This window comes from Cyphomyrmex costatus, unplaced genomic scaffold (assembly GCF_001594065.2).
Source record: "Cyphomyrmex costatus isolate MS0001 unplaced genomic scaffold, Ccosl1.0 scaffold374, whole genome shotgun sequence".
NCBI lineage: Eukaryota > Metazoa > Arthropoda > Insecta > Hymenoptera > Formicidae > Cyphomyrmex > Cyphomyrmex costatus.
In genome coordinates this window covers 754,752-767,348 of record NW_017277928.1, presented here as the reverse complement: position 1 = coordinate 767,348, position 12,597 = coordinate 754,752, and the positions used below count along the sequence as shown (strand labels likewise).

The following is a 12,597-nucleotide window of genomic DNA, read 5'->3' as shown; positions in this document are numbered from 1 at the left end:
AGAGAGAGAGAGAGAGAGAGAGAGAGAGAGAGAGAGAGGACAGAAGTGTATTCTTCATCTCCGTTTACGAGAAGTCAAACGGATGTTGTAATCTCTTGATTTAATTCTACTTAGCCATGATAAATACACTTAGTCGGTATACTCTTCTGTCAATTGGCTGTTTCGAAGCAAGATGACAAGTCGGAGGAGAGTAAGACAGTGATGTAGACGATGGTTAGACTGGTATCGCCGCGGTTAGACAATCATTCGACAGCAATATTCACGGAGGAAGTCTCCATCGGTGGAAGATTGTGCACGGCGCGAACTAAATTTGGAAGCGGCGAGATTCCTCATCGATCTCGAGCTCGTTCGAGTGCCATTCATAGCGCGCGGTCTTCGAACGATTAAACTCCTGTATTGAAATTCATTTGCATTCGTTCCAAATAATTCGCATTGGTCTATGGACGCAAATATTTAACCTTTCGTTTGACACACATCGTCTTAAAAAAAAAATCTTTTAAAAAATCTTATAGAATGTACAGATAGATAGAAAGAATTTTTAAATACGCGACTTTTCGCGTTTAAGGAGCCAAAAATGGATGGTGATTTAAAGATCTATAATCACCAATTCAGATCCAGCGTTAAATAATTTCGGCAAAGTTAGCAGTCTATCAAAGAAATTCAAGTCAAATACTCAAGTACAAAGAAAGTACTCAGAATCTTCTTAATCTTGGAAAAACATGCTCTCAAAACCTATTTCACGAGGAAGAAGAATTATCATTGCGTAATAATAATCGCTGGTTAATACGTAATTTTAATCGATCATTACGACATGATAATGTTGCAAAAGTAGCACCTCATTGTAACGCTGTTTATGTCGACAAATCGATAGCTCATCCCCGATTGCGTATACGCGCCAGGCTATAAGGTATTTCGCACTCACCTGTACTCGCTGTCGATGCCGATCTTGTTTTCGTTGCCGCCTCTTCAGTTCCTCCTTCCTCTCGATCAGCGACCTTATCTCGACAGCCGCCACGGGAGCCATCGTATCGTCGGTCACGTTGCTACACGAGGGTAATCTTCTCAACGTCGAAATCGAATCTTCCTCTCCTTCGCTGTAACTTTCTACCATGAGTTCCGAGTCGCTCTAGAAATAAATTAATTCCATTCCTGGATAACGAACCATAGCAGCGAACGGATTTAACGAATTGAACATTACAAAGGAAAAGTTCCAATCCTAAATTTTGTTTTGGCATTTCGTAATTATTATTCTCTTGCATAATTTTAAAAACTTTTAATATTTTACGCAACAGAGTTACTCGTATGATTATATACACAAAACAAAAAACAATTTTACCGAAGTGTCTAAAAAAGCTAGATACAAATCTAAAAAGTAATTTTGTTGAACTATCAAAATAATTATATAGGACGCTCACAAATTGGTTGCTATAGAATGTCAAAACTTTTACGACATATCGTCATGTTTGAGTTTCCTACATAATTATTTTGATGGTTCAACAAAACTATATTCAGATCTGTAACTAAATTTTTAAATGTTTCATCAAACATTCTTTTCATGTTATACATGCATATGAGATCATATAAAGATAATTTTAAGATAAATTATAGTTGTTCTTTTGCTTTAAAAAAAATTGGATTGAGAATTCAAAGGAGACTCCAAGCGCGCTGACCATACATTTTCTTTAGAAGAAGGGGAGGAGAGACTAGATTTACGACAGTTACCACGTACCTGTGTCGGCGGCGAACTCGGCGAACTCGTGCTCGAAGCCTCGACCACGGAAACATATTCGCTGATGCCGGTCTCGCTTTTCTGCAATTTCAGCACCGGTGTCTCCAAACCGCACAAGAACACTTGACCGAAGAAGAGAATCTTGCTTATCCTGAGGCACATCTGAGCCACTTCCTGAAAACGCGTCGCGAGTTTATCCAACCCGTGAAAGTCGAGCGACTGCGCAAATATCCCGAGACAAAACACTGGTATACTAAAAGTCCTTCCGGTACTTTGAAATCCTCGAGATACGAGAGTCTGTTTTAAGCCTGTTTGAGGTTTGTTCAACAAACTTAAAACAGCAATAAAATCAACAATAAAAGCACGTATCTTGTAGATATGTATATCAGTGCAATTACCGAAGACATAACATAATGTAAATTACCATATCTTCCGTTTTCTCCACGTAGCAAGGATCTTGAGGATTCAACATGAGAGGAGTGAACCCAGCCAACGTGATATCTTCCGGTAGTTTTACGAGTTCCAAGTCTGAAATAAAACATAGAAAAATCCGGTACATCTTTTATACACAAGAATCGACGCTTCTTGTATAAAGTTATGCGATTCTAAAGTCCTGTTAAATCAGATGCTCTTTCGGAAGCGTACAAAATTTGAATTTATACGATCAACGCATAAAGATTTGTATCATGTTATATATACCGCGAAAAGAATTCAAATAACGCGATTTAGTATAATCGATAAAGTGTGATTGCACTCTGAAGATTCGCTGTCTTTCGCGTCCGATATAAGTTTGCTAATGATAAATTTTATCTCCGATATTTTTGTTAATGACAAAGAATTTTTTTCTATATACTTTTCAAACACTGGAAAATGAATTTATTGGAACTAAATTTGGGATTGAATTAATTGGAAATCTGGTTTAAAAAAAAAATGGACAAATTTTCTAATTAAATCTAGTTATAATTCTAGTTAAGATAATTCTGATTAATATAATCTTCTAGTTCGTTCATTTTCAACTATCAATAATATTTTTTCAGTGTACATATAAAATTTATACATATACATTTTAAACTACCAAACAAAAACATAAACACGAATAAACTAGTGAATAATTTGCTTCAGTAGTAAATTTATTATAACATCGCGAATGCTAATCGCATCACGTATCGAAACAAGTTACTCATTCGGGTTCATTTACACTCGTTTGCTTCTGAATCCCACTTTAAATGCAAATATAAAAAAATATTATTTTTTAACAAATAGTAAAAAATAAACTCAATTAAACGTTAATGACTTCGGGGCAAACAACAGCAGCGTTAACGAAAGGCTAATGTCGGATTTTATTGCTTTGACAAACTTATTAATTCTAGTCAGTCATGTGATCAGCCATACCCTCACCGATACGTGCGTAATGATATTCACTATGAGCAATGCGTATTGACGTTCGCACATTCGTATCTAGTCGGTTTAGAGGTAAGTGTACTACGAGCAAGGACGTCGCGAAACTGGAACACTCGTTTCCAGCCGACCGGACCCGTTGGAAGACCCAGTTCGAGACCGAACTCGCGATCATGTCCAGTGATCTGTCAAAAATAGAAAAATTCACCGTATTCTGTTCGCGAGAAGCATACGCATTCGCGACCGACCATTATGGTTCTTGTCGGTTTGCCAATGATCGACAATTGCTATTAGTGAACAGCAATCGTGAATTCATCACAAAACCGATCAAATAAAATATAGGTTTAGTTATCGAAAAATAGAAGAATCTGAATCTTCGACAGTGTCATAAATAATAGATATGGCGCACTACTCTATTCTTTCATCTCTGAATATCTGAGAACCGTTAATATAATATTCTTCAAGAACTAAAATTAATCGAAACATTATTACCTGTGCTATTTTAAAGCGTTTTACTCTAGAATGATAAATTTTCATCAGTTCTACAACTGACTGAAGAACTTAACGATGACACTCTGCACTGTTAAATCTGTAATATCAAATTTAATCTAATTTAAGTCGCCAATGTCCTTACTCAACGTATCGTTACTTCATACCAAATAATTATATTTGACACTATATGGTGCCGAATTTAATCAACGTTGCTATTTCATTTGTTTTGTCGTACGATAAAAACGCACAAATGAAATAGCAGCCTTAGTATAAAATATCTATATTAAGTAGGAGAAGTGGCGACTTAATTAGGTTAAATTTGACACTATAGATTTAACAGTGTAGCTGAATGCGTCGACGATACGTGCTAAATTCGTACGGATGTAATCGTGGTAGCCGAAAAGTCTGTGAGAGATGCGAAGTCGGGTCATCTTCGTGGCGAGGTCTACACGTGAATGGGCTTCGGGGCAATGCAATTTATGTATTCATAACATGCGCGCGGCATGCATATAGTGGCTCGCACGCACGCTGAAAGACCATTGGCCACATGCTAGTAAATGCGGCTGCAAGAGAATGGCATTGCAGTGGTCATGTCGAACGTATTCACCGTTACGCAACCGTCGCGCCAGCTATCTACGGGTCAACAGACCAGGTACTGACTTCGCCGACTTCGAGGAACGCCATTTTTTGGATTAAGTCTGGTCCAGGTCAGCCCGCGAGAATCACTCGCATCGCAACCGAAGCGTTTCGACCGATTGCCATTTCTCTCGCTGTTCACACGCTCTTAATTAGCATAAACGTCGCAAAATTAACGTTATCAAAATGCAGCAATAAATAATGAATTTTATTAATATTAATCACTAACAATTTTCTCTAATGATAAGATATATATGTATTTAGAAGCTACCTGCTAGAAATAAAATATTATTTCGAGATTAGATAGTAAGATATTGAGGTCAAATTAACATGCCGACAATATGAGGTCAAATTAACATAACGACAATATTCTGTCTGGAAAGAAAATCAACTAAAATATTGAAAAATAATAAATTTATTAAAACTTTCTTAGCAGACTAATAATTTTATATCAGATCATGTTAAAGCATTTGTTAACGATTTTTATTAAATATAATGTTTGAATTTTATTCTTACTCCAGTTTTATGAAAATTTTAGTATATCCTATACTATATCAAACTAATTGTCCCAATAATATAAATCGAATGACATTATTATTTTAAATTTATTAATGTGGATATTATTTTGCACAACTCTATTATAATTATCGGAATGTAAAGAAATTAAATTAATAATATCAACTTGCATCAATTTCCGCGAGAGAGAGAGAGAGAGAGAGAGAAGAGAGAGAGAGAGAATAAAATAATATTAATAATTATTTTAATTCTTTCTAATATGTTTCTCTTTAGATAAAACAACATGATGACCATCAATATACACGGAATTTTTTTTTCCTCTTGAAAGACAGTCGGAAAAATAGTTTCTTACCTTCCTCGCGATCCTCCGTATCCTTGCCTTGAATTAGAGTCGTCCTGGAGTAATTTAATTTCTCTAGAAGATTAACCATCGTCGCTAATCTACTCCACGCATCTCCTGGTGGTCTGTAAATAACAAAAGAAGATTGAATTAAGCCTTTTCTAAGTTTCGTGATAACACTTATTGAAAACAGCTAAAGTCGAAACAATTGCTTACAGATCCACCACGTCACGGTAAAGATCTATCGTAATTCGGAAAAACTCAAATGAATTTAATCATTCCTTTAATACATAATTCAAAAGTAAGAACGAGGAAGGAATTCGATAATACCAAGGTTTAATGTGGAATTCTTTCTATACGATTAAACTGCTCGCTTCAAAGATTAAATTGTCAAACAGTAATTTACGACTTGTGTTGCATTGAAATGAGATATAATGATCTTTAATTCTTCAAATGAGAGATTTTTTTACTAGACTTTCTAACATTGCTTAACGCCACTTTGGCGCCTCGAGGCGACAAACATTTTATATCTCGAGATAATATTCAAGACTAATTTTCTACGGGTTTCAGATTTTTTTATTATTGTTTTTGTATAGATGACAACATAAATGCCCGAAAATTCATGCCGGCTGTGCAAACAACACTTGCTTAAACATTTGCTTATAAAAAAAAAAAAAAAACAATCAGGTAAATTGTTATTTTCTTCGGCATCGGCTACCTGGCGTGCACTTGACATGAAGTAAATATTTTCGGTTCTGGATCATTCGTCACGCGACGACTTCTTGCCACAAGGGTACAATTACCGCATTCGACGTGACCGAGACTTCCAATGAAATTCCATTTGCCAAAAATACAGTTTCAATGCACTGCACGAATAATACATCGAGATATTTCAGAGATTCGCGGCTTCCGCGTGGTCGCGACGAAACGCACGTGGAATTTTCGCACGCCTTTTCGCGTGGGATGTGGCGCACGATTTCGCATATTTATGGTGAGATGCATAAATTCAAGACGCGATTAAAAGAATGGGCAGTACGTAAAATTTATATCTGACCAGGAGAAAAGGTGATGTGAAAAGGAGACGCCGAACCTTACGCAAATATGATATATTTCCGTGCGACTATTCATTATCAATGTCAAGAATTACATATTAGAAATTATTGTGGCAAGGGGGACCCGCGTAATGTGCGCGGTGGATGATAATAATAATAGATCACGGATTTATACATTTAATGTACTTCGTATGACCAGCGGCGGCTCGTTTCACTGACATTATTAATGATCTACCCGCGGCAGGGCATACGTTTCCATTTGCCACTTCCGTATTACTGTAAAGCCAAAGTCGCTCGTTCAATTAATTCTTTCGTCGCGCATAGCGGCTCTCAGATCCTGCAAATTCTCATTGTACAAAACAAGAGCATTTAAAAGAATTATAATACCGGAAATACGCAACGATTATATTCTGTGTGTTAATGTTCTATTTCTTTAAGAAATAAAACAACATTATTTACTGCTTGCCTTGCATTATAAAAAAACGAATCTGACTATAAATTTTTAGCAAACTTCGCGCACATACGCAATCTTAATCCGAAAATAGTTATCTGATTTTTTTCTTATATAAATCCTGGGATGTTTATATATATATATATATATATATATATATAGTTTATAGATATATACTGTATACTCCCCAATTATTTAAAATCACTACTATCGACCCTCCATCGACAATTTTAGACTTTAAAGATATAGTCGATTTTTTTTATTATAAAAACACTCTGGTAATCAAATCTGTAAAAAATTAATAAACTGCAATTCAACTTCTATAGTAGGTATTATTTTATTAGTGTATAAGAATAATACGAATTTAATGATAATTTGCTGGAAAAATAAGCAAAAACGAAATTTAAAAAGAAACAAATATTAAATGGAATAAATATGTTAAGTTTCTTATTATAACAATATTATTAAAAAATAAAAATTTTAATATAACGCTTTTTTATATTGCGGATTTTTAATAAAATAAAATTGAGTATTTAAAAATTCGCGTAAAAATTAATTATTTAAAATAAAAGAAAATAACATTCATACAAAACAATATTTTACAATTCACATCTTCTCGCAGGTGAGGTATAAAAACATCCCAGATGACCTTCCCACGCGGATTAATAATATATTCACGACTCCGATGACGATGCACTAAAGATCACGTGATAGCGAGGGGATTTCAGCGATCGCTTAATTTCGCGACAAAAGGGCAAAAGTGTATGTGGTTTCCGGCGCGATTAACTGATGTTGTTAAAGGTCATCGATTAATCGTATCTGCCATCGAAATCCACGTCCGCGTTGAATCGTTGCACGCCGCTCTAAGTGCAACGACGATCAAGATCGAGAGAGGATCGGCGATCGCAGCATCCCGCGCTGCGCGGCGTCCTTGCCAAGGAAACGCTTGACTCACGTAATTGTTAATCGCTAACGAGCAACAATGATTAACCTATCCCAGCTAGATAGTAGCTGTTGGTTACGCAAAAAAAAAATCCACGTCTCGAGATCAACGTTGCGAGAGAGAAAGAGAGGCAGAGAACAAGAGGAAGAAGGGAAGAGGGAGCCTTGAGGCTCATTTAATGGACAGTAGATTGCATCAGTCGGACAAGCGTGACTCTTGCGCTCTTATCCCCCTCTCTCTCTGTCTCTTTTACTAGCTCTTATTCTTCTTTTATTTTATCTCATTAGCGAAACTCGCGCCGAGAAGCGACGACGCGCCGTGCGTCGATAAGATGAACGGCGCACTGCTCTCTCTTTCTTCCTCTTCTCTCGTCCTCTCTACGAGCGCGCACGAAGCGCGCACTAAAAAGTATTCGCTCACGTTCGATCAATTCGCATATGATCAATTCGAGACGCGCCGGTCCGGCCCCTTGATGAAATACTGGCCCACAGGACCTCAAGCATAGCAGGGCGTCGGAATTTTTCCCCGTGTTCTCAAGTCCCTTATTTAGTGGCGTGACTCAGCACAGGGCACGCCAGAATTCGGGGACAACAGATTCGCGCTTGCGAAAAAGTAAAGCTCAAATAAAAATTCATTATTCCCATAAGATCAGCAAATAGAAAATTATCAGATAAAATTGAAGTAGGTATATATTAGATCGTAAGGCTACAAGAGTACTATAGATCGTAAAACTATCTATAGTACTCTTGTAGTCTAATAACAGTATTCACTAATAACAGTATTCAAGAGTGTCATAATTTCAATAAGTTCAAATCCATGATAATAATTTTTGTCTTAAACCACTTTTCTGTATTAATAAAATTTTCTGTATTTTTATTTTTTTTTCTCTCCCGATATTCTTTTAATTAGGAATTACTACACGTATGTACTATATGTATATACTATACGTATATATTAATGTTTAAATTTTTAAGAAAAATTTAAAGGTATCGCGCACTTTCTAAGTAAAGCAAAAATTTTATTTCCATCTTCATAGATGCACTGTTTAAAATTACCTCGTTTAATTAGTTCTTCACTGATTTATAGAACTCATAACACACTAATATGTCCTTTTGCCTCTTTTTCGAAAATTTGTCCATCAAATAGCGGCAGCAGTGTAAGAATTATAAATTAGAAACGGAGCGAGACATTACAATCACGAACACGTGTCGCGCCACGGGAACGTCGTACGACCGCCGCGGGTGTCGCGATGTCTTTACCCGCGAGTTTCTCACACCACATGCGATTCGCCGAGGCATCACCACGCGAGGAAATTAATAGTCCGATACAACAGCTATAATTCAAAACACCTCAAGTGTCAACCTGAATTAATAGTCGCTACGTGCAGCTGCGACGAAGCCGAATGCGGTGCGCGAGTTGGCGAAAGCCACCCTACAAATATCCCTCTCTCTGTCCCCCTTTCCTCGGCGCTTTGGGAGGATTAATTCGACGAAAGCGCGATGTAGACCAAGCCTATCTCGCGCGTCCACGGGGTTGCGCGAAACTCGCGCCCTCCTCGTTGGAATTAGAACTAATGCGGTAATAATTAAATAAAACGGGACAGTAACTTATGCATTCGTCGCTACAAATGCGAAAGGAGCGTGGTAGAAATAGTGCCGCGGGAACCTGGTGCACGGCGCGCGACTCGCGAGAGATCGAGCTTCGATACGATGCAGCGGTTGACCGTGACCTACGCCACGCTCACTTCCATCACCTCTCCCCCTTCGTGAGATATCGGCTCTCGCTGAAACATGCTCGTGTCTATTAAGATACAATTTTATACTGACACTCGTTTTTAGCATCAAAATAGGCCACGTGATCAAATTGTTGAATATCAAGCATCAATTTTGATCCTGCGACCTGTTCTGACAAAGATAAGCATCAAGCATTAGTACAAAAAGGTATCTTTAAGGTGCTTTTTCTGCTGACGCTCGACGCTCATTTCTAGTGTCATGATAGGTCTTTGTGATCAAAATTCATATTCGTCATTTTTTATCACGTGATCCGTTTTGTGTCAAAAGATACCTTTAAGGTACGCTGAATGAAATCGGCTGCTACAGTAATTTAGATGACAGCATTTTTAATTGAAATAACTTTATTTTCAGTGTGTAATATTACATTTATCAGCGTTTCTGTCGTATGACAAATTTTTCAACTCTGTTGATTGGCTATAAAATAGACACATCTGAGAACCTCTCTGTCCTGCAACCAACACGCGCTTAAAAAATTTGACGTATGACAAAAACGTAATGTAATATTAGTCTTATTGTTGGTCTAACACGGTTGATCGAATGAAATGTATAAAAATTTAACGACCTCAATTTGTCGCTTTGTTTTCGATTTCGCGCGTGACTCCGTTAAAACAGTAATGTCAGCCTAAATTCAAAGACACACGAAAAAAAAGTCGGAAGATTTTTCAAAGCTAAAGTGCTTGAGGCGTCTTCAAATGAGATTGGTTATATAATTTATCTCGAATACTCTAATATGATTAGATTCCGACAGTAGCACTTCGCACACTAATGATCTTTCTTGCTCTCAGATTCGAAATAATTATTCCAAGGTCAAATGTCAGTGAGCATGATCGCGCTACATGCTAAGTGCTTTGTACTTCGTTCGTGCGCGACAGTTACGATCCCAAGGTTAAAGATGTGTTCGGATAATAATTAATTTCAAATTAATCTTCTCTTTCATAGTAATCTCTCATAAAACTTCTAAATATATTCTATTTGAAAATGATTAAGTTCAGAATCTAACGTTTATCAATACTAAACATTATGAAAGAGGAATTTTAAGTACATTATTTTAAACACATTACACCTACATTTTTTAATTTAAATTTTGTTAAACAGATTTATCTATTTATTCTCAGATCTTAAAAATTATATTTCATTTATGTATTTTAAAATCCTCCCTTGAGCCTCTCCCTATCATCTCCGACATTGCACGTCATCTTTAATGAATGCAAATTTTTATACAACGCAAATTTCCCGTAAACGTCGCACTCGCTGAAAGTCGATGGGCCGATTCAAACCGCACAAACCACAAAACCACAAGATCGGCAAGTTCAAGATATAATATATCGAACATTTCTGTTGCACGCTACATTCTTGGTACATGCGACACTCGTTTTCACGCATTGGCGTCTGACTTTAATCCCAATAGTGTAATTCTGCATTTCTGCGACGCGCGGTTAGCACGCGCAACAAAGTTGTAATTAATCCAAGACAGGGCAGTCCGTAAGCCAAATGAAATTTATGTTGCGAAACAATATAAGGAGATTAGGGACTTTCCCCAAGCAGAACATTACGGTGACTAAAGGCCGCGTACACGCAAATCTCATTTCCTTTATTGAGTTTAAGATTAAGAAACTTACCCGACTCTGTAATCCGTGCAAGACGGCGGAGGATTCCAAACGGTGCTATGGCAGAGCATCCAATCGCACCAGATCTGCAGAAACAAAGAAAAGAACATAGTAATTTATAATCCAAATTAATATATAGAGACTGCGTTCCATACAACACTCGTGGAATCATTTCATCTTCGTTATTTATCAAATAATATCAAACAAGGACAAATGATGCTCGCGAGCATTACATGGAATGCAACCATAGTAAAGCCAACATAAGCCAAAATGTCACTGATATGCAGATAATCTTTTCGATTTTAACAAGAATTAACTTTTTAAAACATTTTAATCGCCTACACAAAAATAATGAAACGATGACGTTAAAAAAAGGGAGTGTATTCTCTTAAAAAATTAATTGTAAATCCAATGTTATTCTGTGAAAGATAAATTTCTGTTGAGAAACTTTCTTGCTTGAATATTGATATTTGTAAAATTCATAAGCCTCTCGAAAAGTAAATTTTTAAAAGATGTACATAAAGAGAGAAATAAAACTGATTTCAACAAGAATCAACTTTTTAATATGTTCAATCATGGCCTCTACACCCAAATGTGAGAAATAATAAAAAGTTAACATTAAAATAAAATGCACGCAATTTTTAAAAAATTATAGCTTGATAAAAGCGTGAATATGCGTCGAAAAGAATAACATCGCAAGAAACTGTAAACACTATTAATAAAGACATTTAATAAAATAGTAGTTACATAAAAAGAGCGAAACAAAAATTTAAACTATTTCGAATCGAGGACATCTCGGATTATTTTCTCTCCCTAAAATAACATCATTTATTTAAGGAAGATACTTCTTCCTTAGAGATTTTTATTTCTTTCGTTTATAGTTTTATCAAAATTTTTAATATCGGAGAACTCACAAAAATACCTCGCTATTTATAGACACACCCGCGAGACTTTTTTTTCATTGAGAACGTTCATCCATCCTCATATGGTGAAACATATTCCAACGGCCTTGTATCGCGTCTACTTTATCGGTAATATTAATGGTCTCACCTTAGTCGTAAGCGCGAGTCTGGCTATTATTCTTTGTATCAGCTCGCATTCCGATAGCAATCATTGTTTCTTTTTTATATTTAACTTCTTCTTTTATATTTTTTATTATTTTTTTCGTTTCGTAGCCGAGAAATACATAATTATTGTGCAAAGACGCGCTAATTCCACGATACATAATATAACAAACAAATATTTATTTAATACCATGAAGTCGTAGTTAATCGATAATTAATCAGTACTAATTTGTCATTTTTTCAATGATCTGAAAAAATTGTACTACATACTTTTATAATAAGACTAACATTCATTTATGTACTTTAGTTTAAGCAACATTTTCATCCGCTTTCTTGGCTATTAATCTTATTTTTTTTTCGATTTGGTATGCTTGTAGCATCATTTTGCGATCAATCTTTTATATGGCTTAATGTTAAGTTAAAAATCATGTAATTTTAAAATTCCGATCTCTGATCACGATCATTAATCGAAACGTGCACTTACGCGATGACGTACGATAGATACATTAATTGTGAACATTAAGTTGTATAAGTCGCGACACGATCAGATCAGATTTTGGGTTTGACATATCGGTC

General features: G+C 36.1%; 1 protein-coding gene across 1 annotated transcript in view; it reads right to left on the bottom strand.

Annotated features, from left to right (window-relative positions):
- Positions 1-12,597, bottom strand: part of LOC108776682 (Smg6 nonsense mediated mRNA decay factor) — a 91,507-nt gene that overhangs the window by 28,216 nt on the left and 50,694 nt on the right. Inside the window, exons 19-23 of the mRNA XM_018543366.1 lie at positions 10,970-11,043; positions 5,124-5,236; positions 2,154-2,257; positions 1,730-1,903; positions 923-1,126 (exon numbers count right to left, since the gene is read on the bottom strand). Coding sequence (XP_018398868.1) covers positions 923-1,126; positions 1,730-1,903; positions 2,154-2,257; positions 5,124-5,236; positions 10,970-11,043 — 669 coding nt within the window. The remainder of the gene's footprint in view (positions 1-922; positions 1,127-1,729; positions 1,904-2,153; positions 2,258-5,123; positions 5,237-10,969; positions 11,044-12,597) is intronic.